The sequence below is a fragment of the Danio rerio genome, chromosome 16 (genome assembly GCF_049306965.1).
Source record: "Danio rerio strain Tuebingen ecotype United States chromosome 16, GRCz12tu, whole genome shotgun sequence".
In the NCBI taxonomy this organism is placed as follows: domain Eukaryota; kingdom Metazoa; phylum Chordata; class Actinopteri; order Cypriniformes; family Danionidae; genus Danio; species Danio rerio.
Window position 1 is genome coordinate 7,680,519 of NC_133191.1, and position 27,647 is coordinate 7,708,165.

Consider the following 27,647-nt stretch of genomic DNA (forward strand, 5'->3'; position numbering starts at 1 on the left):
ACAGCATGTTTATAATTACTATTATGGCATATTACTGTAAAATTTAGTTTCCCAATTAGGTAAACATCTTGTATTAATATACATATGCAGTAAAGTTACAAAATAAAATACAAGGTACAAATTACAAAATAGTAATTAGCTAATAATTACATAATTAAAACTTTATTTAAATTTCTAATGCTTTGTCTGAAAAGTAACTTACTCAATATGTAGATTAATTACTAAATTATTTGCAAAATTTATTTAATACTACAGTAAATTACATACTAAAAATCCAGGTTTAAAAAAACCCAATTGAATTCGAAACTACATATGTATCAAAGCACAAACCTTTTCATAGATGACATATATATATATATATATATATATATTTAAAAATTGACTGTTTAAACTGCTCATCTAAAATCAGTTGAAAAAAACTAATATTACTATATAACACATTAATATATAACACAAACAATTGTGTTGGGACAACATGAGGTAATTTTGTGGAAGATAGCATTTTTTTTTACAGTATTATAAACACAGCTAAGCAGTGGCGCAGTAGGTAGTGCTGTCGCCTTATAGCAAAAAGGTCGCTGGTTCGAGCCTCGGCTCAGTTGGCGTTTCTCTGTGGAGTTTGCATGTTCTCCCTGCGTTTGTGTGGGTTTCCTCTGGGTGCTCCGGTTTCCCCCACAGTCCAAAGACATGTGGTACAGGTGAATTGGGTAGGCTAAATTGTCCATAGTGTATGAGTGTCTGTGTGAATGTGTGTGTGGATGTTTCCCAGAGATGGGTTGCGGCTGGAAGGGCAAAAACTTGATGGATAAGTTGGCGGTTCATTCTGCTGTGGTGACCCCAGATTAATAAAGGGACTAAGCCAACAAGAAATTGAATGAATGCATGAATTATACACACACACACATATATACACATTTATATACAGTATATACACATGCACACAGCGGGGAAATTAAACATATAACACGCCACCATTTTTCTCAGAAAATATATTCTAAGGATGCCATTGACTGGAAATTTTCCCCAAATGTTGGTAACAACCAAAGAAATACATATATGTGAAGAAAACGAGTCTAATTAGTTCTTCAGCAAACCTCTGCCCTTCTTCAGTGTAAATAAATATTGGCTGCTTCAGTCCAACATCTACATTAGCAGGAGGATGAAGATGAAACCAGGGTGGACATTTCAGCAAGATGATGATCCAGAACACAGCCAAGCAAACTCTCAAATGCTTTCAGAGAAAGAAAATCAAGCTGTGGAATGGCCCAGCCAATCACCTGACTTAAATCCAATAGAAAATACAAATTGAAGCTCAGATTTGATCAACGACACCCACAGAACCATCAAGATTATTACACTCAGTTGAAGTCTGAAAAACTCACACCTGAGCAACGCATGTGACTTCCTTCTCCACATGAGAGGTGTCTTTAAGCTGCCATCACCAAACGCCTTTTATATAAAGTATTAAACACATTTCAGTATTTCAGGACTTTCTCCTTGTGTCATGTTCGCGACTAATTACACCAATAAACACTAAAAATGACCACAGCTTACACTGAAAACATGTTGCAAGAAGAGTGCAATACTTCAAACAAAACGTTAAATTAAAGCAGACAAGAAATGCTCACTGGGGCAGCAGAGCAGAAAAATAAATAAATGTTAACAGCTTGATAAGAAAAATATTTTAAAGTGAGGTAGCTTTTAAAACTGTATACCTCAAGTCTCCAAAAGTAAAAGGTTTTTGAATCTCTGAGACCTTGACAAGTAAAACTATTAAAACAAACCAACACTTCATAAGAATCACAGAAAAAAAGACAGTTCAGTAAAAAATAAGAGGGTTTATTTTTAATAAAATAGTGACACACTGACATAAGTACAAGTTACAATGTTGAGTTAAATAAAGATTTTCATAAACATCTATTTTCTAAACTATTTGACATTTTAGTTGTCAAAAAATACATTTAGCGTCTGGCCCTGTAGGGTGGGTACAAACTATCCTTATAAAAGCTTGTGTCTAAGGCAGGGGTGTCCACACTCGGTCCTGGAGGGCCAGTGTCCTGGAGAGTTTAGTTCCAACCCTAATCAAACACACCTGAACAAGTTAATCAACCTCTTACTAGGTATGCTAGAAACTTCCAGGCAGGTGTGTTGAAGCAAGTTGGAGCTAAGATCAGCAGGACACCGGCCCTTCAGGACCGACTATGTACACCCCTGGTCTAAAGCCACCACCCAGAAACAGAGAAACCCCAAAAACAAGAAACCACAGGCCAGAGGAAACAACAGGCCAGAGAAAAACACCCAAGCTAGAAGGCCCAGGCTCTCAGAGAAAGACTTGAACACAGAGGACTCCAGGGAGCAGGCGGGCACCCAGACAAAATGGGTTAATCACACAGCTCAGACATTCTCATCTTTCTTTCTTTCTTTCTTTCTTTCTTTCTTTCTTTCTTTCTTTCTTTCTTTCTTTCTTTCTTTCTTTCTTTCTTTCTTTCTTTCTTTCTTTCTTTCTTTCTTTCGAGAGTCTAGTTAAGTTTAGTGTGCAGCAAAACTAGTAGTCAAACACGACTAGACTTTTTGCTGCTTTCAAAACTTGAACGGACCGATTCCACCCCACTCTAAGCCTCGCGAGGACAAAGAGCAGCCGCTAGCCACTTTTATTTACAGTACATCACATAAGGAACGCAAGTAACACTTCCATCTGAACTGGTGTAAACTAAATGCAACCCTAAAGAGACCATAGAAGGGTTAAATTGATTATATTTGGTTTGCTTGGTTTGGTCTTACAAAATCCGAGGTTTCCCATCATGACACTCTCTTAAACTCTTATGTTATTTTATTTACTCTTCTCTACACTTGTATGGATGTGTGTTTTTGCTAGGTGTTAGTTTCTGCTTAGATTAATCAATAAAGTGTCATTTTGTATGAAGAAAGGTGCCTGTGCATATTTATGAATCTAATGTCTTAAACTTCTTGCTACCCTGCTTAAACATAAATGGGTTTTTATTTTGATAGCAAAAGCCGTAATTAAAGTAAACTGTCTGTTTGAACGATTGCTGGGTGATTCATTTGTCTAGATTTAAAGAGTTGATTCTTTTGAAGCCCTGTTCAAATTAGTCTACAATTCCCTTTGAGCTAATTTGCTACAATGGTTAACATTTTGATCAAATAAATGCAGCATACATATCAAAGTTACTTCATTCTGAATCTGAAACCTTACAAAGTCTGAATAATCTATCATCTATCTATCTATCTATCTATCTATCTATCTATCTATCTATCTATCTATCTATCTATCTATCTATCTATCTATCTATCTATCTATCTATCTATCTATCTATCTATCTATCTATCTATCTATCTATCTATCTATCTATCTATCTATCTATCTATCCAACATCAACACTTGGAGACTGTCTGGTCTGCTGAGCTGAACATTTAGTTATGCAAGCTTTCATGGAGAGGCAGAGCAGAACAGACTGGCTGCAATTAAGATGAAATCTGCACTTGCTTGATAATAAGCCATGTCTGAATTATTAACAGGAGCTGTTCCCTGAGGATTCAGTCTCCAACTGAGCTCACCAGCGCACACACGCAAACGCACACTGTGTACATCCACACTAACACAGCACACAGCATAAAGAACCTCGAAAACATGGATATAAGACGCAAACACAAGCATGCACTGAAAATGTGCGTGGAAATGATCCATACTTTTTAGTCAGATCTTTAATCTCCTTCTATTGAAATTGTATTTACTCATAACTAAGATAGGGCTGCACGAATAATGATATTTCTTATGATATAACTTTTCCCAAGAAAAATATATTTTATTAGCTATGTTTTTAAGACATTTATTTATGTAAAAATAATAAAATAAACACTATGGGACCTACAGTATCATACACCAGATGTGTTTGGCGCAAATTGCTGTTATTTTCAGACCAGCGCAACTCTAGTTTTCATGTTTTGCAGCATGTTGTTTAAATAGCAAATCAATTTGCGTCACTTTGTAGACTCATGGGTGTGCTGGTCTATAAAGGAGGTTTCAAGAGTTCACACTTAGATATTGCTTGACAACTGTTAGCAGGTTTGGCATGCTGTCCCAGGAGAGAACCCTGAGCTCAGAGATAGTTCAGCCCAGGGCTCCCGCCAGGTCCATAGAGCATGTGAGGGGAGTACGAGATCAGGTGGTCCTCGAGAGCTCCCCTTTTGTAAAGGAGGAAAGAAGGAGAAAGGGGTGGTTTCTTCTGAAAACGAAGATAAGGGAATAAATCTAGCTAGGCTACTTATAGAGAGTTACGATAGATCTGATTGATGAGTGTAGATGAACTTATGAGTGTAGATGAGAGGCCAGCTGTGGTCAATTATATCACATGCTCCTTTAGAAATTAGTTTGAAAAACTTCACGTGGTTAAGGTGCAATATTGGCAGGTAGCTATTTTGAGGAACTGAAATATAGACCGAGCCATTGACCAACTAAATGCTGGTCTAAAGTCCAGCGCAGAGTGTGTTAGTTTGGTGCCTATGTGGGTCCAAACGCTTACACATTGCTTAATACACACAGGATGTACAGCAATACACAAATATCTTTACATATGACAAAAATTTAAAGATTAAAATGTTACATAAATTATTATTTTCTACAAAAAACCACTGCCTCCATGCCTTCTTCACCTCGGGGGCTTTTTTTTTAGTTTATTCATGACAATTTGCTTTCGCATAATGTTAATTATTATTAGCCTAATTATTTATTAAATAAATATTTGTATTTGTTTTAATAAAAACAAGTTTAGATTTGTCCACCTGTTGGGTTTTGGAGACGTCTGCATCACCATATGGGGCATAGGAATAGGACATGTGTTTGGATTTGTGTTTTTACACCACACTTATTTATTATTGCTGATTTATTAGTTTACTGGAAATTAGAACTGAATTTAGAAACAGTTTCAAAACAAATATTTGCACTTAACAAACTAAATTAAACATGTAGGCTAATGAATGTCTTCAGTGGAGTGTGTACAACACCATTTCCTTACTCCATGAAAGTAAAGGAGTAAAGAGTAAAAGTAAAGTAAAGAGGTCAAATGGTGGAGGCTCATTCTTTATTCTCGCGCTGCAGATGGTTTGTATAACTGTTTTCTTGTGAAACAAACAGTTTTTCCCACTTAAAAAATCCGCCATGTAAATATCAATTGGGCCACAGCCCAATGCAACTGACTCTTAAAGTTAATGGCAGATGACACTCTGATTGGTTTAATGCATGTTATGCTCAAAACACACCCATAACTCATTAAGAGAATAAGCAAACACTCTGTTAGACCCTGGGCCAGGGCGCAAACTGTATTTTTCCGTCCTTAAAATAGCAAAAGTGGATTTGGATACGTACTTAATACTTTTGTGCCATGTGCTTTAGACTTTGCACTTAGATCGCTAAAATAGGATTGAGTGAAACCTCAGCAGATTTTCTGCCTCTGATTGGTTGTTGTCATTTTGCTCAACTCCAGCCATTAGTGTTTATTTTCAGCTTCATGTTCATCTTTGGGTTTCTCCAGCAAATAGCAGAACAGCAATTACTGGGGAGGTGGGGATAAAGATATAAGCCCCCCATCTGATTGGTCAAATTTAGATAAATAACCAATGCATAAAATACATGTAATTTATTACACATGTCTGTGATACGCATATACAATGTTACAAATATCCATAAATGAGAAGTTTTAAATATTTTGTGCTTATAATTTTTTTCCCCTACATTTATTTATGCTTTTAGTACCATTGTGGGAGCCTGATCTTTCGCTCAACATATTTTAACCTCGAAAAGTGACTTTTATTAACTTTTTTAACAGTTTAAAGTGATATATTATCTACAATGGTGTTATATATTATGGAACAAAAACCTTGTAATAAACTGCCAGTACATTTTCTGTTATTTCACAGACTTTTTTCTCTATATTATTATTTATTTTACATTATATTATTTCAAAGTACTAAAATGTCAATAAAAGTCACTTTGTTAAACTATAGAGTTGAATTTTCATCATCAAAAGTCGACAAAGCAGATATTAACATCCCATAATGCAATTCACAACCGTAAATAAAAGGAAAAACACTTGTAAATCACAAAAAACACGGAAACTGCTTAACAGATATTTTACACTGTACTATTATCATGATTATGATTATTAAGCAATATATTGTGCTCATCTATGACTTATCAAAATGTCATAAAAGAGGTCAAAAATAAATCCCTGTGAATTTACACAGTGGCTCAGTGGTTAGCACTGCAAGAAGGTCAGCTCAAAGCAAGAAGGTCGCTTTTTCGAGTCACGGCTGGGCCAGTTGGCATTTCTGTATGGAGTTTGCGTGTGCAGCCCATGTTGCTGTGGGTTTCCACAGAATGCTCCGGTTTCCCACACAGCCCAAACACATGCGCTATAGGTGAAATGGATGAACTAAATTGGCCGTAGTGTATGAGTGTGTGTGTAAATGCGAGAGTGTATGGATGTTTCCCAGTACTGGGTTGTGGCTGGAAATGTATCCGCTGTGTAAAACATATGCTGGAATAGTTGGCGATTCATTCCACTGTGGAGACCCCTAATAAATAAGGGCCTTAGCCAAAGGAAAATGAATGAATGACTGAATTCACACACAAGAACATATTTTCAGAAAACTTTTAAGACATGTCCACTCCACATATCCATATTTTATATCAAATTAATATCAGACGATAGACATTTCAGTTTTTTTGTGTGTGTGTTTTTATATACAAAATGAGAACCTGTTTGCTTTATTTCACTGTCAGCTTTCCCTCTCTCATTGGCTCCTGATTCTTTGCCCCGCTGCCTTGCGCCATTAAAGACCTTAAAGACATGTTATAAATAACACTCGAGTCACTTCACATTACAGTCTGACTGACTGGCTGGCACCCGCACTGACCCGCCGAGCAATACCCTGGCAGCACATTACCAGCCATCACACTGACACACACACACACACATTTTAACATGACACTCTTTTGATGATAGATTAGCATTTGTTGATAAAAATGCACAGGAGGGATTTTAAAAACATTAATGAATAAAATAATGGGAAGAGAATCCTTATTTATTTAGTAGGCGATCATTTATGTGAAGATATCACAATATTCATCAATAGATTAGATAAACACTTCGTCACAGATTGAAAAGGAAGATAATAAAGTTTAAAATGAGTTGTTTTTTGTTGTTGTACAGACATTGTTGGGAGATTTGGCGGATATTTAACATCTATCTTCTTGTAGGTCAAATATTTTATGTCAAAAATGTTGAAATTTTATTCATGTTTTTGAGATAAATCTTACTAAAGCTGCTCAGATTTGACAAAAAAAAAACAGTAATACAGTGAAATAAAATATTTTTTTTTCTACATTTCAAATTCTATTTCTTTACTATTTTTAAAAAAGAGAGAGATAATTTATTCTTGTAGAGGCAAAACAGATTTTCAGCAGCTGATTTGGTGGTAAATTAATATAAATTAATATTGTTTTTTTTTTTAAATGAGTCATTCACTGTAAATAATTGTTAAAAAATAAATAAATAATCTGGTTGCTGTTGTTGCCAGATTTTAATGTTTAAAATATTGTAAACTGTAAAGGAAATTCATGTTTTTTACAGTAAACTTCCATGCTTCATTTATCCATACTGTTATATACTGTGGCAATGTTTTGAAGTACTAACATCTACACATCATACCTTCATTAATTCAATTCAATTCTTCTTTATTTCTACAGCAATTCTACATTGTAAATTGTTTCAAAGCAGCTTAACATTGAAGTTCTAGTAAATTGAAACTGCGTCAGATTTGAAGTTCAGTTTCAGTTCAGTGTGGTTGCATTTTCACTGCTGAAACTGCTTTAAAAGGACATTACAAAGACAAAACAAAATTATGAGCATGTGTGCATGAGAAAGTCCAAGTCGGAGCACTCACTTTGGTCCCCCGGGCTCTGCGCTGGTCGGGGAAATTCACAAAACAAATTCAATTCATTACAATTGGCTTAAGATTGGCAAGCAAAATTCGGGACATTGCAACCTGCAAAAGAACTTAAAAAAAAGTCTTTATATTAAAACATTTAAAAAAAAGTAAACCAAAACTTCACACTAAGGCTAATGATATCGTCTTCAACTGTAGTCTTGCTATGTGTTACTAGCGAATTGTTAATCTGTTTTACATGTTGGTACATATTGGTATCATGTCCTAGTTATAAGGCTTTGTTAGTAGTAGTAGTAGTAGTAGTAGTAGTAGTAGTAGTAGATTACTCAGGGCAAAGCAAAGACAGACACAAAGATGGCCTTTAACACATGGGTCAGGACACGTCTCAACAAGTTTTTAGAGATGTACGTATAATGGGCAGTCAGGAGAAGGCTGTTAATGCAGCTAAGTCTCCCTCAGGATTTAGGGGACACGCTTTGCTTATTTAAATGACATGAGCTTACATTCAGCCTAAACGATTAGGGCTGAGCAGACTGAGGGTCCATTGTGAGGATACTTTAGTCAATCTGTCTTCTTCTAATACAGTTCAAGTGGAAAACCACAGTTTTCATGCTGTAATGGGATGCACAGTGTGTCTGTAAAAATGTTCAGCAGTTGTCCTATACTCACACAGAAATCTGATACATGGAAATATATATACAAGGAGAGAAGATTTTTTTCACCACATTTCTAAACATGATAGTTTTAATAACTCTCTAAATCTCTAATAACTGATTTATTTTATCTTTACCATGATGACAGTAAATAATATATGACTAGATATTTTTCAAGAAATTCTATACAGCCTAAAGTGACATTTAAGTGGTTTACTATGTAAATAAGATTAACTAGGCAGGGTAATTAGGCAAGTTATTGTATAACGCTGGTTTGTTCTGTAGACTATTGAAAAAAAAATAGCTTCAAGGGACTTATAATTTTGACCTTAAAACTTATTAAAAAAATAAATAAAACTGCTTTTATTCTAGCCGAAATAAAACAAATAAGACTTTCTTCAGAAGAAAAAAATATTCACCCAACAATGAAGATTTCCTCATCATTTACTCACACTCAAGTGGTTCTAAACTGTAATAAATTTCTTTCTTCTTTTGAACACAAAACAAGATGTTCTGAAGAATGTTGAAAATCAATCGCCACTGACCTCCACAGCAGAAAAACAAATACTATGGAAGTCAATGACTCCTGTTGCTGCTTTCCAACAGTCTTCAAAAAACTTTAGCTGCGTCCCAAATCGCATACTTATGCACTATTCTATAGTAGTATAAATAGTGTAAGTAGTGTGTTCACACTGAAAACTCTAAAAATAATAAGTGCACTTTAACTACCCGGATGATGCACATATTCAGCCGCTAAAATTAAGTGTGTAATGATGGACACTTCACAAACTCAACGACCGCAGGTTTGCTTATGTAGCGGAAGGGGCGGAGCTATTGGACGCACATGTTGAATAACTTTATTTATTTTGGATGGTGAAAGCAAAATTCTCCTATGAGAGAGATTATAGCGCCTCCCGATGGTGAATGCAGCAATACTCACGGCAGGTATTATTTGATAATTCGGTCATTTATTTCACTGATTTGGCAACCGTCAAACGTCATCAGGGAAACGGTTTGAATTTCTGCTTAGTAAAAAAAACATTAGAGTGCCATTTGGGAGGCCACTATGTACTATCCTGTTGAGTGTGTAAGTGCATAAGTACATAGTGCATGAGTGCATAGTGTATGGTGTGCCATTTGGGACGCAGCTCTTGTCTTGTTTTCAGCAGAAGAAAGAAAGCCAAATAGGTTTGTAACAAGTGGAAGATAAGCGATTAATAAAAGAGTTTTCAGTTTTGGGTGAACTATCCCGTTAAGAAGCCAGCTACACAACACCATTTCCCAACTCAAAATGAAAAACTGTATGTGTTTGGTTGTCAGAGATGGCAAAAGTACACAAATCCTTTACTCTAGTAGAAGTACAGATACTCATGTTTAAAATGACTCTGGTAAACGTTGAAGTACTGACAACACTTTTGTACTCAAGTAAAAGTAAAGAAGTATGGCCTCAAAAATGTACTTAAGTAAAAAAGTACCCATTACTAATACACGTTTTAGTTTTACTAGGTAAATATCCGGTCTCCCACATTTGATTGTTTTAGAACTCAATGTACAAATCTTTTTTTTTTTACAGTATTAGATTGAAAGATCAGAGAAATCCTGTGCAGTATGAAGACAAAAGACTGTTCACCTTAAGCATTTGTAAGGCATATTTTTGAACTGGAATGTCTCTCTCTTGTTTACCTGTGATCTGATTGAGCAAAATGTGTCTTATAACCAAGTAAACAGGGCAACATCAGTCATGTTATATTCACCGTCTCCCTCTGTAGTCATCCTTGCCTTTCCCATAGTAATCATCATAAACTAGCCTGCATACGGCACGTGATAGCCTAGGTTGAAAAAGCCACACACTGCAGCACGCAGGCACAAAAAAATAGACAGACTGCATTAAAAAGGCACTTCAAATTGCGCAATGACAAAGAAATAATATAGATTGCACCACCAAACACTTAAAAATAAAAGTAACAAGTCCGATTTTAAAAATGTAAGGAGTAGAAAGTACAGATATTTGTGTAAAAATGTAAGGAGTAAAAGTAAAAAGTTGTCAGAAAAATAAGTAGTGGAGTAAAGTACTGATACCAGAAAAATCTACTTAAGTAGAGTAACAAAGTATTTGTACTTAGTTACTTCCCATCTCTTTTGGTTTTTTATGATAATAGATTGTGAAAATTATATTATAATCCATGTATATAGTGTGTGTACGGTCTGAGCAGTTGACAACCATTACAACAATGGTGAACTACAGGACTATACTGCCCTACAAAGGCAGCGAGCAGTAGCTACGCGAACACTAAAGCTGAGGGAAAAATGCCTTTAAAGTTTTTACACCAGCCAGTTTAACATGCAGATTAGGGATTTTATTTATCTCTGACGCAGGACAAAATTGAACCAAGAGACAGAATTGATGCCACAACACACACTTTAGACCTTAACCTTGGCTCAGTTTTGTCACTTTGCTTTTTGATGGCAGAATATGAGCACAAGAAGGGTTTCTTTATAAAGTGATGACGTTTAGTCATTTTCTCTGATGACTGGGGATCATTTTATAACATTGCTGTCATCTGTTTGGAAAACATTTTAGAATGAAAATAAGGGGGAAAAGAACAACAAAGGGTCAACACTAAAGATATAAAAGCACAATCATTCTTCCTAATACTGCTAAGACATAGGTCTCCATCCACAGTTTTGCTCCAACCCTAATCAAACAGCTGATCCAACGGTGTTCTACTAGAGACTATTAAGCAGGTGAGTTGGAGGTGGGTGGAGATAATGCAGAGCTGTGGCCCTCCAGGAATTGAGTTTGAGACTACTGTACTAAGGACTTGTGCATTGACTGACCATTTGAATAATCATTAACTTGTGTGTTGAAATAAAATGCATGTTTAAGTAGTGAAGGGCTGCACAAAATGAGCAAATCTTCCTAATGAAATCCATAAGGCCACATGAGATAATTTATGAATGAGAGTCAATCCATTTAAGTCACGTGATTATGACAACATACGCTTACTATTTCACATTCATATTCATTAGCAGTTCAAAATAAATCAGTTTAAATTCAAAGAGTACTGAACCTACTCAGACAGTACACTGGCTGTCATTTTTGGATCTAACCTAAAAATATTTAACGATAATGGCAATGCATTATTTATACTTTCTGAGAGAACTTACAGAACATCTGCATGAATAAATAAGTTGTAGAGGTATTTCTTTCCGCGCCGGAGTTTAATTGGAAGTGAGACTCTGCTTGTTTGGTTCAGGTTCAAGAGGCAGTGTTCACACGTAACGATTCAAATGAACCAAACTAACAGAGCAAGCAGAGTTCGTTTTAAATAACTGTGAACACACCCTCAGCCTTTTATATTTCAGGCGGTTACTGATGCATGGTATATTGAGCAACTCGAACACCATTCTGTATGCCTCTTACCTACAAACATTTCTTAATTATCCCAGATTGGGCACAATGCACATGTAATAGCTCAAGTTCAGAACTTTGAGGCATCCTGTAAGGTCATTTCTATTCTGAATGTTCAGACTTGGTAATTTTCTACAAACACTAAATAAAGGATGATTTCTATGTAAAAAAAATATTTTTAAGTTTTTTTTTTTTAAGGTAAGGGGTTTTAAAATAATTATTTAGGCTGAATTTAAACAAGCCAATTAAATTTAATAGCATTCAACTTAATTTATTTCTTTAAATTCAACATATATAAATTGTTTGTGACCACTTACCTTAAAAAAACTTAGTAAATCCAATGAATCATTTTGTTTCAGTGTTGGTGAAGTAATTAATAATATCTCTGTCTGTTATTAAAGTCAGGCGCATGTAACTGTGCATTATTAATGTTGTGTGTGCTTTAACTTTCCATCACTAATAATTATACATGCTATATTGAGCAAGACAAACACCATTCTGTATGCCTCTTTCCTACAAATATTTCTTAATTATGCCAGGTTAGGGACAATGCACATAAATTAGCTCAAGTTCAGACCTTTAAGGCATACTGTAAGGTCATTTCTTGTCTGAATGTTGTCATTTCCTCCAAAAACTAAATAAAAGATGATTTATATTTGTAATAAAAAAATAAATATAAATAAAAAAAATAAAAAATATAAATTAAAAAAATAAATTAAATAAATAATTATATATATATATATATATATATATATATATATATATATATATATATATATATATATATATATATATATATATATATATATATTTGTTAGACTTACTAAGTTTTTTTTAAGCAAGTGGTTACAAATACTATGTAGGCTAAATTAAAAAAAAAAACTAATTAAATTTAGTAGATTTTAGCTTAATTTGTTTGTTTAAATTCAGCATTTATAAATTGTTTGCGACCACTTGGCTAAAAGAAAAAAAAAAGTATATTCAATGCATCATTTTAATTTTCACTGTTCAAGTGATTAATAATCTCTCTGTCTGTTATTAAAGTCAGGTACATGTAACTAAGCATTAATAATGTTGTGTGTGCTTTAACTGTGCATCACTAATAATATGGTGTGAGGTTCAAACTGGCAAACAAAGGAAATTGCAAAAGTGCCTCAATGAATCAAGTGCTTGGAATGAATCAAACTGATTGCAGACTATTGCAACTAGACACATATTTTAGAGCAGGTCTGATAATGCATGATTACAATATGAGTGGGTTTCCCTCCTAAAATACCTTTATCATAATCAACCACTTAAAAAATGTATAGATTTACTAATATTAATCATAATTATCCATATTCTGTGCATGCTTGGTTTCCCACACTGCTCTTCTGTATAACAATGCTGGATATTATAATAAATATTATAATAAATAAAAATAATAATAAAATAAATGCTCTATAAAGATTAAAGTCTAAAACTATTTCCCACGTAAGAGAACAAAATCATATTTACATTACTTTCGGATTGACTCAATATTGAACGCCCTGAATATTCATTTTCCCGTAATTTACGCACATTCTACAAACATACAGTATAGTAAAACACCTATTTTTTACATTTCAAATAATAATATAAGAAGTGATTGATGTGGCTATGATTTTTTTAGAGAAAACCACATGCAAGTGTCACTTGTTCAACATACGTGAATTGTGCTTGAATGCATGCATGTATCATACAACACGATAGGCATACCTTCCATCCGGCAGAGCTGTTGCTGTCTCCTTTATCCTTGAAATATGGCACATATCGGACCATCCAGTCGTAGATCTGAGACAGGGTGAGCCTTTTGTCGGGTGTGCTCTCGATGGCCCGGGTGATGAGCTCCGCGTACGACTGGTTCCCCCACGCGTTCCGCCGGGAGGACGCCTTGGTTTTGCGCAGCGCGGCTCCGGTCAAGTCGTGAAATCCTCCGGCATCCAGCACCATCATCCTCCTCCTGCACGACGGTGAAGGAGCACGATCCGAATCCACTTGAAAAATGGAGAGATTGAGCGACAGATCCGCGTTCACGACATCACACGAGAAGTCATTCGTCCAGCTGCAGGAGCGAGCCGCGCTGCCCAATTCCGACTCCATATCCACCTGATGAGCCTCCGCTTCATCCTCCTCTATCATCATCTTCTGTGCTTAAGAAACCGATGGCAGGTAGATGTCGTCAGGTGATCAAGTATATTCTGAGAAACGCCTCAACGAGTCCACCTTACACAGGGCGGGAGAGAGGAGGATGCTGTAAATGAGAGCGCATCATGTTGAAGTGAGTCTGGCTTTTGCAGGAATAATGGGATGCATGTGTTCAGACAGCGGCTCATCTTCAATTTCCATCCCGGTTTTAACTCACTCTGACCGCAGCATCCTCCTCCTCCTCCTCATCATACTCCCATTGCCTGTTACATGCAGGCAGAACTGGAGCAGCAACAGATGACAAAAGCTTTATACTGTAGTTCCACTCAATGAGAACTATAAACTTCACAATGAACGTCGGGAAATGTTTGGAAAAGCCCCACACAGCAAAATATGGGGACCCAAAACAACTCTATGGGTGTTAATTTCAACACTTTGAAAGTGTCTCATGGGGTCCACTCAAAACAGAGTTAAATCAACACTTTCAAAAGGGTTGGCACATTGACACCGAAGTAAGGGTTAATTTTAACTCTGGGCAGAGTTAAAAAATGTAACTATATTTAACACCGCCTGGTGTAATATATTGTTATTTTATTCAACTCTCTTGAGTGTAAATATGGTAAAAAGGTCAAATAGACTGTAAATTACAAAAGAAAAAACATTTTATTTGAAAACATTCACCACTTCAACAATTCATTCAGTTTTTAAAATGCAACAATGTCAAATATGCTTTAAATGTTTTATTAGTACAGACAGTATCAACAAAATATGTGTGACCAGTGCTCAAAAAGGCTGTTTCAGTCCTTTGGTCCAAACTTGATGTTTCATCAGAGCAATTTGAAAGTTCAATATAGCGTCACTCATAGTTTTCTTCTGAACTCATAGTTTTCTTCTGAACGCATAGTTTTTTTCTGAAATTACATTTTAAACAACTTGGCGTGCAAATCTTTCACTTCTGGTGTTTCCTTGGTCCTCCATATCAAACACAGCAGTTTAAATGAAGGTATAAATGCTGTAAACTTGTGTGAAAACAAACTGGAGCTAGGAAATCTCATCAAGCATGTCCTGTGAATGAAGTGCTTCCCAGCCACAGGATGACCTTTTTATTCATGACGATGTAGTAGCTGCTGATCGCTCGTCTGGTGGTTCCTGATGCACGGATATAGGGTGAAGCTCATCTAAGAACTCTTCAAGACTCCAGCATGACTAAGAAAAATGTTTGAAAACAAATTGCAATCAAATTCTATGATATATTTAAAAGAACATTTAAAGTAAATAAAACATTCAAGAAATCTAAACTCACCTTTTGAAAATCTACATGATGATCCACATCTTGACTCTCCCTGCTGTTTGAGGTGACAGGATATGGAAAAGTAGAAAAAACACACACATCACTGTTGGATCTCCAAAAACAATTAGATTAACCACTATGAGTAGAACTGGAAAAACAGGCAGCTGTCTGTCCAGAATCCTGAATTTAACACAACACTTGGAGCAAAATTTAGAGGATCTTAAAATCTTTTATATCATTTAGTGATGCTGACTTCCCCAAAATATTGGCCACAGTGTAAAAAATATTCATAAACTTAAAGTTTTCTGTAAGCGTGTGTGTGTGTGTGTGCGTGCGTGTGTGTGTGCGCGTGCATGTTTCTTTACCAGATTCAACTTATTAGGCCCTTTCAGGTCCAGTATTGACGCCACCTTTCCTGGAGTCTAGCAGATGTTTCAGGTCCAAATATAATCTAAAATATTAGGATACGCAGAAGAGGAAAAGTGCAAAGCAAAGAGCAAAACATTATTTAAGTAACAGTTCACCCACAATACAAAACTTATCACCTTCATGTCATTTGTTATTCTCTAATGCTCTAATACCCTCTCAGCTTATTGTGAAACAAATACAGAACTTTATCAAACATACCTTCATTATTATCACCACATATGACCAAGAAGGTGTGCTTGGTCATTTCACCAACTCTGGAAATACACCATCCGTCTCTAATCAGCCACCGTCACAGGGTCTTGTGTTATTGTACAGAGAACTGTGGCTGTTAAAAAAACAACAAAAAATTAGTATCTAACACATATGCATAACCTTCAGATAAAAAGGAGAGATGAACATCACAAAGTATGCCTCACACTTTTTCAGATATCTTTTGATTCAGATGTTGATTATTGACAATAAATCTACAAATGAAACCTGTATCATCATTAGGCTGCTCAAATATGAATCAGTTGAATAATTTTACAGACAGGTGGCTGTTTACAACGCACTAAATTGTCTTTAATAAAAAGGAAATGTTGTGAACAGTACATGCTAAGTTTAGCCTATAGTTTTAAGCACAATATCATGCTGGAGAAAAAGCTTGACTAAGATGTTCCTGACTACAGAAATAGCCTAACGTTACTAACGTCAGACATCCCTAGTTGGGAAAAGTCATTTTCGGGGGATAGAGAGTTGATTTGCGGGAGGTAGCGGGAGAGATGGGTACCTGAAGAGCAATGGGATGAATTGCGCGCGACGTACCTAAAGAGCGGTGGGGGTGACTTGCGCGCGACGTACCTGAAGAGCGGTGGGGGTGACTTGCGCGCGATATACCTGAAGAGCTGGGAGGGATGCGGCGGAGAGGGGTGTGCAAAGTGTTTAATGACCAGGCGGGAGACGCGCGATTTCCGGGAGATTATCATTCATTTGCGGTCATCTACTTGGGCATCTGGGAGTCTCTGTGCATTTGCGGGATAACGTTAACGTTAGTCCCGCAACTTCCGGGAGACTTCTGTAACGTTAAATGTCTGAGAAAGTGCGAACGCGGTCATTTAAAGACATTAATGTTAACATTCCGACTTTAATGGTTGTCAACGCTTAATATAATTCAAGCGTAAGTTACGTTATCACGCGACTCTATGGACTAACGGTATATAGACGGCTAAGAATGAACCAGTTTAAAAGGGCCGCGGTGTTTAAAATAACCAAATTAACGTACACGAATAACAAACAATCATATGTTTTAGTCAGGAAGCCTTTTACAAGTAAGCATATGTTCATTTACTCACCAGATATGTTTAGAAACTCTCCAGAGCTTATGGAAACCGTCCTGTGTTGCCGTTAGCATCCGGGCAGAGTAGGCTAGGCGGCTCCGGGTATTCCCTCGCTAGTTTGCTTCGAATTAAAGGAGAAGTGTCGATTTTATTTTACAGATGGGTAACAACGCACAAAATGGCATAAAGCGAGACAGAATTGTGTTGAACATGTACATTTGATGTTTTTATGCACTATGTATGCGTGAGCATATATAAAAACATTCTTGAAAAGAAGTCAATAGTAATGCAGTTAAGCTAGATACACAAACGGCCATGAATGAACCGCAGAAGTTTAAAATTGTCACTCCATTCTAAAGTTATTAACTTAACAATATGTTTACAACTGTGTTTCCTTAGAGAAAGTCAGTAAAATACCAACATTTAGGTAGTTTGACTCACCAAATGGCGTCTGGAAAATTCTTCAGTGACTGGGGCTGCATGAATTCCCGGATGTTGGAAATAACACCACCAAGTGTTGAAAAGATAACTCCTTGATTTCGCACTGAATAAAATCAATTCTAACTCTTATTATATTCATTTATCAAAATCTAACTCTTTAACGTCAACACTTTACTCTGAAATGCTTCAACACCGAGAATTTAACTCTGATGAATTTGCTGTGCATGCATGTTGTGCTTTATTCCGTTTTGATTGTAGGCTAATATAGTATATATTTTGGAGATACATATTTTTTCCCCTCTTAAATAAAAGGTAGTAAAAAGACATCTCTCATGTGCTACTTTTGTGCATAATTTATTATTGATTTCAATAAATTGTTAGTCGAAAAAGAGGAACTGTTCACCTAAATATAAAAACATGTTGTATTTTTTTCTTGTCATTAATTTAATTATTTATATTTAATTATTATTATTATTATTTTTAGATTATTTAAATTATTTCAAGGATGTGTTCAGAGATGCTCTTCTGCAGACCTCGGTTGTAACAAGTGGTTATTTGAGTTACTGTGTCTTCCTATCAGCTGGAACTGGCCATTCTCCTCTGACCTCTGGCATCAACAAGGTATTTGCGCCCACAGAATTGCCGCTTACTGGATATTTTCTCTTTTTCAGACTATTCTCTGTAAACCCTAGAGATGATTGTGCGTGAAAATCCCAGTAGATGAGTATAGTTTCTCAACCCAGGCCAACAACCACGCCACATTCAAAGTCACTTAAATCACCTTTCTTCCCCATTCTGATGCTCGGTTTGAGGAGCAGATTGTCTTGACCATGTCTACATGCCTAAATGCATTGAGTTGCTGCCGAGTGATTGGCTGATTAGAAATTTGCGTTGACGAGCATTTAGACAGGTGTACCTAATAAAGTGGCCGGTGGGTGTATACAGCACAAGGTGAAAATGTCAGAATATGAGTGGAATTTGGAATTCTGTCAGTGTGACAGACAGATTTATACAAAAATAAAGATATTCTATGAATAAAAAGTGTATATATTCCCTGATCTGTATTTATAGAAACATCTAACAGATTAAGCAGGCCTATTGATTTTTTACTCTATAAATATTAATATAGATCATGATTAAACATTTGAAATTACAGTTAATTCCATAGGACGGCACTGACATTTGTAAAAGAAACTAAGGGCAGAGGATTTTTATGTGTGTGTATCAACTATTATTTTTTTGTAAATCATAAGTTTAGAAAAAAGTAAACATAAAACGAAACAAAAAGAAGTGACTGTCAGAATCCTGTTTAAACTGCAAATCCAGATTTGTGTAAATTATTGCATTAAATATTTATCATAAAAAAACATAAAATAAACATAAAAGGCCATACAAAGACATCTCTCCTGTAGTACTTTTGTGCGTAATTTATTATTCGTATAAAGAAATTGTTAGTCAAAAAGAGCTGCTAAAAGGAACAGTTCACCTAAATGTCAAAACATGTATTTTTTCTCGCCATAAATTTAATTTCTATTTTATTTAATAATTATTATATTTAAAAAAATGTACTACTACTACTATTAACTGTGTTTACTATGTTATTTTTAAACATATATGTATGTTCTTTTTTATGTAAACTTTAATGATGCTTTGGCAATGCATTTGTTACATTTTAATGCCAATAAAGCAATTATTGAATTCAATTCAATTGACACGGAGAGAGAGTTTATTATGAATCTTTTTATATATCCTTTTACTTTAAACTTAGTGAATACTTTGGCAAAATATTTAAAGCTTTTGTCAGGCCGATCATTTAAAAAAAAAATGTATTTCAATTTAAATTGGAAGAGAAAGAGAGAGATTTTGATTTTAGTGTCTGCTTAAATTACAGTATATACAGGGGCGGATTTAACCAATAAGCAAGGTAAGTGACTGCTTAGGGCCCCAGGAAAAACTTAAAATGTATTAATTTAAAAAATAGAAAATAAGATTGTGTGACAATATAAATATAAATAATATAAATAAAATCAGATAATAGTAGAAAGGGTGCATTTCAGGACTTGGGCCCAGCATAGGGCCCCAAAATCACCGAATATACAAGGTGAAAATGTCAGAATATGAGTGAAATTCTCACTGTGTAACATAGATTTATGCAAAAATGAACGCATGGGTACTATAAAACTTAATGTTTCGTGCTTACCAGCTGGCCCCTTACCTCTGTACGTTGGCAAACTTGAGATGCAGAGAGGAGCTGACCATGACAACAGGGTTCGAGCCTGTTGAAGAACGGTTCAAGAAAACAGAAGCCAAAAATTTAAATAAACAAGTAAATAATAAGGTTAGAATGTGGTAAAATCTGAAAACATGTTAAAAATCAGGCGAGGGCTTTTCTTTTTCTGGATTGTTTTTTAAAATTTTCGGTTGGGTTCAGGGAAGTGGGTGCACGGGTCAATTAATTCTTTTGAAAACACTACTGGTTGGGTTAAGGGATGGAGGAGGATGGTTCAGTCGATCAGTCAGTCAGTCGGTTAGTCCACATCGGCCTCTGGTGGATTTACGTGGGAACAGCAATCGCGAATGGAACAAATTTAAGATCTCAAAATGCATACACAGTGGCCTCTGGTGGATTTGCGGAAACAAAAACTGCCAAATAACTTACCTCCTGGGATGTATTTGGCACTCTCCAGAAATGTATATAGTGGTACGTTTACATAATGAGCCTGTTGAGCAATGTGGGACCCAGCATTTTTTACAGTGTAGAAAACAATTATTGAAACTCTTTGGTCAGTTTTGAACGAGATGCTAATGGAGATACCAAACCAATGTAAATAATTTTGAGAAATAAATATTGGAGTGTTCCTTAAGGACAATATAATTACCATCAAAGATCACCAATTGTGGATAAACAGATGAAATGTAAACCAGTTCTCATGACAGTCTCTGATCTGTATTTATTAAATATCTAACAGATCTATTTTTTACACTATAAATATTAATATAGACATAAAGATTAGGATTAAATATTTACATTTACAATCAATTCCATGGGCGTGCACTGACAGACTGTAAATATCTAGTAATGTTTTATGAACAAATTTTCGGGAGGAGCATGATCAGTCTTTGTCGAGGCTAATTCATCACAGACAATCATTCTATTTTCCAAGTAGCTCAAGACCAAACCCCTATATATAGTCAAACACGTCATACCTTTGTTTTCTTTTGACTTCAGCATCACTCCACCACCGTAACTCCACACTATTAAACCCTAGACCTATTTAAATCTGTGGGGGGAGCGTTCTGAAGGCGAGCTAGATACTGCGCTCGGGCCCTATCTCAATCCTGATAAGGGGAATAACCAGCCTAATTTCACGAGGAAACGTAAGTATTTTACGTTTTGTCAGTTTAGTTGCTAATTCGTACAAATTTGTACGAGTTCAGTCGTATGAAAATGTACGGTTAAAAAGGAGGCGTGGCACCCCACCCCACCCCTTACCCCAACCATCATTGGGTAACAAGCAAATCGTACTAAATTGTACGAACTAGATCCTACGAATTCATAAAAATTACCCACTAAATCAAAAAGTTACGAATTGCTGTGAGATTGCGTTGGAACAACACGAGTTAGGATGTCTTCCTGAGCTCAGAGTCCTTTCCCCGGACAGCACGCCAAATACGCATATTCTATTCAGTCAAATATCTGTGAGTGTGAACTCGTGGAATGACTCTTGTTCTAAATTGACATATTTTTTGGAATAAGCTATTTTGTATCAAGTATTATTATTTTTTTGTTGTTGTCTTTTGTAAATCATAGATTTAGAAATATGGAAACCCATGTGAATGACAACTGACCCAGCTGAGGCTTGAACCAGCGACTTTTTTGCTGTGAGGTGACAGCACTAACCACTGCACCGCATCGCCTTATTAAATGAATATTCATCATAATTAACATGTCAGCACCTTCTGTTATGTGCTTAGGGCTTTATTCTAGGTTTATATTAGACAACAGTTTATCAAGCATTTCTAACATAGTCAGAAACTGTTTGATCAACCATTTTCATTAATTGATTGCATAATTAATTCTCATAATTTTTAAAAAATATTCCCTGATAGCAGGTTTTTAAAGTCTTAAAAAACTTTTTAAAACACACGTATGTGTGTGTTTGTACTGATAAACTGCTGAAAATTAAAAAATAATAATAATAATTTTGGATGTTCCACACCATACCTGTCAACCATCCCGTTTTTCCCAGGTTTCTCTCGTATTTTACACTTTTATCCCGCTATCATCATGTAAAGGTATTTTCCTGTATTTCTCCCCTATTTTCTCTGAAGGGTGGCAAGAAACATTAAAGAGCCGAGCCTCCCTATACGCAATCCATACCGCCCAACCACCAGGGGCCGCCCCTTGCTCTTAAATGTGAGTCTGTTCTGGGTTGGGGGGTGGAATCCCTTATTATGGTGGGCATATCCCTTATTTTCACATCCCAATGTTGACAGGTATGTTCCACACACATTTTTTTAAGTGATTTTACACTGGATATGTGAATTTAGTCTTTTCTGTAATTCTACCATTTACCTTAAATTAACCATTAACCTGCAAAAAAAACTCCGTAAAAGTATAGAAAATATATCTATTATTTTATTTACAGTGCATAGATACTTCTTTTTCAAGCATGGTCAGTCATTTCACAGTCGTCCTCTGATGCACTCAGAGCATTCTTTGTGCTCGGGGTGAATAAGATCAGGGTTGTGTTGACTAAGCTTCAGACACGCAAATCCAGCCTGACTAATTACAACCCAAGCCTAAATGACAGACTGCAGTTTCCACAGCCGTTTCACAACAATGTTTAATATGTTATATTGCTCGCCATTTCATTGGGGGCTTCATTATGTTAGTGGTATAGTGGTTATATCCTGGCACCACTGTGTCCTTTATCAAGATATATTTCATTAAAATGAAACCAGTAATAAAACGCTGCTTCCTGTAAAATAAATCAGCTAAATGAACAATGGCCTTTGACGTATTCCTTATTATTGCGCTTTAATTTGGACAGCATAAAAGTGCACTAATATTTCAAGACTGAACTGTAATTAAAAGAGACTATAGGTAGCATATATATATATATATATATATATATATATATATATATATATATATATATATATATATATATATATATATAAATATAAATATATATATATATATATTAGGGGTGTCAAAATTAATTGTTTCTTCGGTGCACCGCGATGCAGACGCGGACAATAAGGTATCGGTTCAGAAATAATCATAACCGGTTATTATGTACTGACATCATTTATCTCCTATGCGCTCTGTCGCGAGGGAGGTGAGCGCCGGTATTTACAACACTCAGCCAACTCAGGGCCGGTCCGTGGCATAGGCACCATAGGCAAATGCTTGGACTAAGGGTGCTGTATATCTATGGGGGGCGCCAGAATGGAGCGCGGTTCAGTTGGTTTTGTTTTCGATATTCCTGACACACATTCATTGATAGACGGCAATAACTCAAAAACCTCTTACCCTAAAAAGATCTAAAGTGTGTTTCCTACAAAAATACAAAGCAGGTTATGTTTGACAGCTGTCTTTCTTTTTTTTTTGCTCGACATTACGAGCACTGCTCCGTTTAAGCCCTCGCAATATGTGTTTAGCAGGGAGAGCTCACGCTGAGAGGAGCTCTCAGTAAGGGGCCGTCGGAAAAGTGCTTCTTTTTTTCCGTTTTTTTTGTTTTTCTGCTCCGCTCAGCACGAGCTCTCCCTGTTGCGAGGGTTTAAGTGTGTGTGTGTGTGTGTGTTTGTTTCTTGCTGTCTATGTTTGTGTATGTGTTTGAATGAGAGACAGTGTGGTACTGTGTGGTTATACAGACACGTTGTTATAGCCTCCCCTCTAAAATATAACACTGTATATGGAAAGCATCGTCAATGCACTGTGATGCACCGAGATATCGAATTGAACCAAATCGAAGGCATGATAATCGTAACCAAACCGAACCATGAGACCAGTATAGGTTCACACCTCTAATATATATATATATATATATATATATATATATATATATATATATATATATATATATATATATATATATATATATATATATATATTATAAAAATGAATGTGTTTGATGCAATGACATGTTAAAAAATTACCATTATTCACTGTAAAAAAAAATCTGGGTTCCACACAATTCCTTCATGTTTTCCCAACACAAATTGATTAAGTTAATTATTTTTTACAAATTAAAGTGGATTGAACAAAAAAAAAAAAATAATAATTGCCCCCCCCCTCCCCCCCCCCAAAAAAAAAAATTTAAAAATTGTGTTGTTTTAACTCATTTGAAACAAGTAGTTTGTACAAGCAGCAAAAGTTTTTTTTTTTGAGTGTTGAATTTATTCATCCGATCTTCTGGACTCTTCTCTAGATACATTGTGTTCTAAGTTTTAAATAGAAAATTAAGTTATCGAAACTTTTTTTTTATTATTATTAGATGCTTTTATTATTATGCAGAGTGGACTGTTCCTTTAAGGACAACATAATTACCATCAAGAATCACCAATTGTGGATAAACAGATATAGTGTAAACCAGTTTTCTTTGCACAGTCATGACAGTTGAGTTTGCTATAAGGAACAGAGGACAGCCTTGATTACATTACAGAACAAATGCGAAAAAGGATAGAATTAAAGGATTGAAGGGTAGAAACACACTTAGACATTCCGAGTGTGACATAATTCACCGCAATCCAAATCCACATACAAGTTTGTCTTTGTCTCCACCCAACACGGCCACATTCGCCTTACACAATACACCCACAGAAACCCAGAAATGTGCGCAAATAACTGTGATCTCACACTCAGGATATTATCAAGCTCAACACAAGAGCACGTTAAAGCACTAGGGTGTCAACTGGGTGTTCTCTTTATAGCTTTCTACAATGCATCATGTGTTGCGCATCCTTTTGTCAAGGAAAAGCAGAAACACGGAGGTCACGGTCTTAACACGCTTCATTCCAGGCATTCCCAAGGGCAGGCAGAGCAAATCTAGGTTAATTACAGGGCAGAAACGCTCACTGTAGCCCATCACTTCTGCATAAACAAGCAGCCATCACATGGGCTTGATTTCATTCATTTCGTAACACGTCTGTATTATTCTTCAGAAAACCAGATCTTCAGAAATAGTCTTTTTTTCTGAAAATTCGGCCCTGACTTCATGGTGACCAAAGAACATTAATATTCATTCGAAATGCTAACAAAGATACAGAACATTGATTTGAAACATTCCTCAGAGGTTTGTGGCCCAAATTTGTTCATTCAAATCACCCTTCCAAAGACGCTCTAGTCTAGTGTATTGAGATCTGGTGACTATGAAGGGAATTTTAGTATAATGAAGTCATGTCAGTTTTAGATGATTTGTGCTTTAAACATTGCAATGAGTTCGAATGAGAGTTGAAAGCTGGAGCTTACACTCTCCGGCCACTTTATTAGGTACACCTGTCCAACTGCTCGTTAACGCAAATTTCTAATCAGCCAATCATATGGCAGCAACTCAACACATTTAGGCATGTAGACATGATCAAGATGATCTGTTATAATATGTTTTTCTATGTCTCGGCTGTGAAGGACCTGAGCTGTAGATGGAGGAGCTGAACACGCAGCAACATCGAAGGCTCGGGTTTTGAAGAGTCAAGAGGTAAAAAATAAATAAATAAAATGAAAATAAAAGAGTCTCTGATCCATAACCCACAGTAGGTGGCGGTAATGCTCTGTTAAGAATGCGAACCGGCAATAAACACCAGGAAGAAGAAGAAGAAGATGATCTGCTGCAGTTCAAACCGAGCATCAGAATGGGGAAGAAAGGTGATTTAAGTGACTTTGAACGTGGCATGGTTGTTGGTGCCAGACTGGCTGGTCTGAGTATTTCAGAAACTCCTCATCTACTGGGATTTTCACGCACAACTAGCTCTAGGTTTTACAGAGAATGGTCCGAAACAGAGTAAATATCCAGTGGCAGTTCTGCGGGCACAAAGGTGATGCCAGAGGTCAGAGGAGAATGGCCAGACTGGTTCCAGCTGATGGAAAGGCAACAGTAACTCAAATAACCACTCGCAACCAAGGTCTGCAGAAGAGCATCTCTGAACGCACAACATGTTGAACCTTGAGGCAGATGGGCTACAGCAGCAGAAGACCACACAGGGTGCACACTGAGTTTTAATTTAAAGCAAACAAATAAATGAACAATAATAACGAAGTGTGTTTCCTGGCAGGTGGACAAATCTAAACTTGTTTTTATTAAAACAAATATAAATACGCGTATAATAAATAATACTGCTAATAATAATAACAACAACATAATACAAATGCAAAATGTCATGAATGAACTGAAAAAAGCCACCGAGGTGAGGCATAGAGGCAGTGTTTTTTATGTAGAAAATAATCATTTTTGTAATATTTTAATCGTTTAATTTTTGTGTCATTTGTAAAAATATTTGTGTATTGCTTTACATCCTGTGTGTATTAAGTAATGTGTAAGCGTTTGGACCTGCATAGGCGCATAACTAACACGCTTTGCGCTGGACTTTAGAGTAGCTTTTACTAGGTCAATGGCTCAGTCTATTTTAGTTCTTCCAAATAGCAACGCACCAACAATGTGAACAATATGTGAAAATTAGGGTTGCACTGGTCTGAAAATAGCAACACTTCGGCCAAACACATCTTGTGCCTTATTGTGCCGGGTGTATGATAGGGACCTTAATCAGAAGCACATCAACATATTTGTTGGCTTTTTCTTGGCTGCTGCATGGAGGGCACCATAGTGACCAGCGTCTTCCAGTAGAACTTCCGTTGACAGCGTTTACAACAGATAATTTGGGTTTCAATAGCGTTTTTATTGTATTACAGAGTGTTTTTGTGACACACAACTGTGAAAGGTATGTGTTAAAGCTGTTATGATCTGTCAGATGAGGTTTAAGCGCAAGAGAAAAACATTATCCTAGTTCACGTGTCTGCCTTCCGAAATACAGTGTGTGTGTTTTCTCGGCCTGTCAGCTGTTAGCTCAGCGGCTCTTCAATACCCACACACACATGCTTGTTTTTTGTGAAAAGTGGGGACATTACATAGGTTTCCACTCATTTTATACTGTCCAAACCATATATTGTATTGCCCTCACCCCACCCCTAAACCCAACCATCACAGGAGAGTGTGTGCAGCTTTACTCTCTGATTAAACTCATTCTGTGTGATTTATAAGCATTTTGAGAAATGAGGACGTCACCAATGTCCTCATATTTCACCCCCTTTTTGTAATATCATACCCATGTCATTATACAGATTTGTGTCCTGATATGTCACAAAAACATGTACACACATACACACACACACACAAACCAGATTACTGGCATGCACTTAACAGGTATGCAAGCCAAGCAGTTTACTAAAATGAGCAATAAAAGTCTGTTATTGATACTCTGCTGGCTGATTTGCATGTTGATTTTAATCGCGAGCTGTTTATGTTTTATTTAGTGTGTTGTATTTAACCCAGTTTGTGTCATTTCAAAATGTCACTTTATTTTCATTTTGTCACAGATATTAAATCAGTGTGTTAGTGGAAGAGTACAGGCTACGTGTGTGTGTGTGTGTCAAACATTTTGGTGAATTACATTTGTTTGGGATGGTTATATATTTGAAAGAAAGAGAAAATGTTGACTTTAGCGATGACGAAGCTTCATTTCAATGGCACAGGATGGCTTCTGAAAACGAGGGGAAAACGCCTCACAGTAGTTGTTTTCCATCCTATTAGATCGCATTTTTTAAAATCTCGAAGTTGGCGCTGATCGACAACAGGATTAGTTCCAAGATGATAAAAGCAGGGAAAATAGGTAAAGTCTAGATCAGATATGCGGCCGGCCGGAAGTGTGATATGCACATTAATATAGCAGCATTTTTTTATGACGCTGTATAACAA

The 27,647-nt window shown here is 36.1% G+C and overlaps 1 protein-coding gene and 1 long non-coding RNA gene across 2 annotated transcripts in view; both read right to left on the reverse strand.

The window, feature by feature from the left end:
• The window catches only part of foxo6a (forkhead box O6 a), a 51,557-nt gene extending 37,345 nt beyond the window's left edge, over positions 1–14,212 (reverse strand). The window contains exon 1 of the mRNA XM_684949.7: positions 13,768–14,212. Coding sequence (XP_690041.2) covers positions 13,768–14,193 — 426 coding nt within the window. The 5' untranslated portion in view covers positions 14,194–14,212. The remainder of the gene's footprint in view (positions 1–13,767) is intronic.
• A 628-nt stretch (positions 14,213–14,840) lies between these two features.
• On the reverse strand, positions 14,841–17,731 carry LOC137487874 (uncharacterized). The gene is made up of 6 exons (XR_011006642.2): positions 17,674–17,731; positions 17,248–17,353; positions 16,115–16,241; positions 15,853–15,938; positions 15,500–15,542; positions 14,841–15,402 (listed from the first exon to the last, which is right to left on the reverse strand). It is a non-coding gene; the product is annotated as an uncharacterized lncRNA (long non-coding RNA).
• Positions 17,732–27,647: the final 9,916 nt, after the last annotated feature.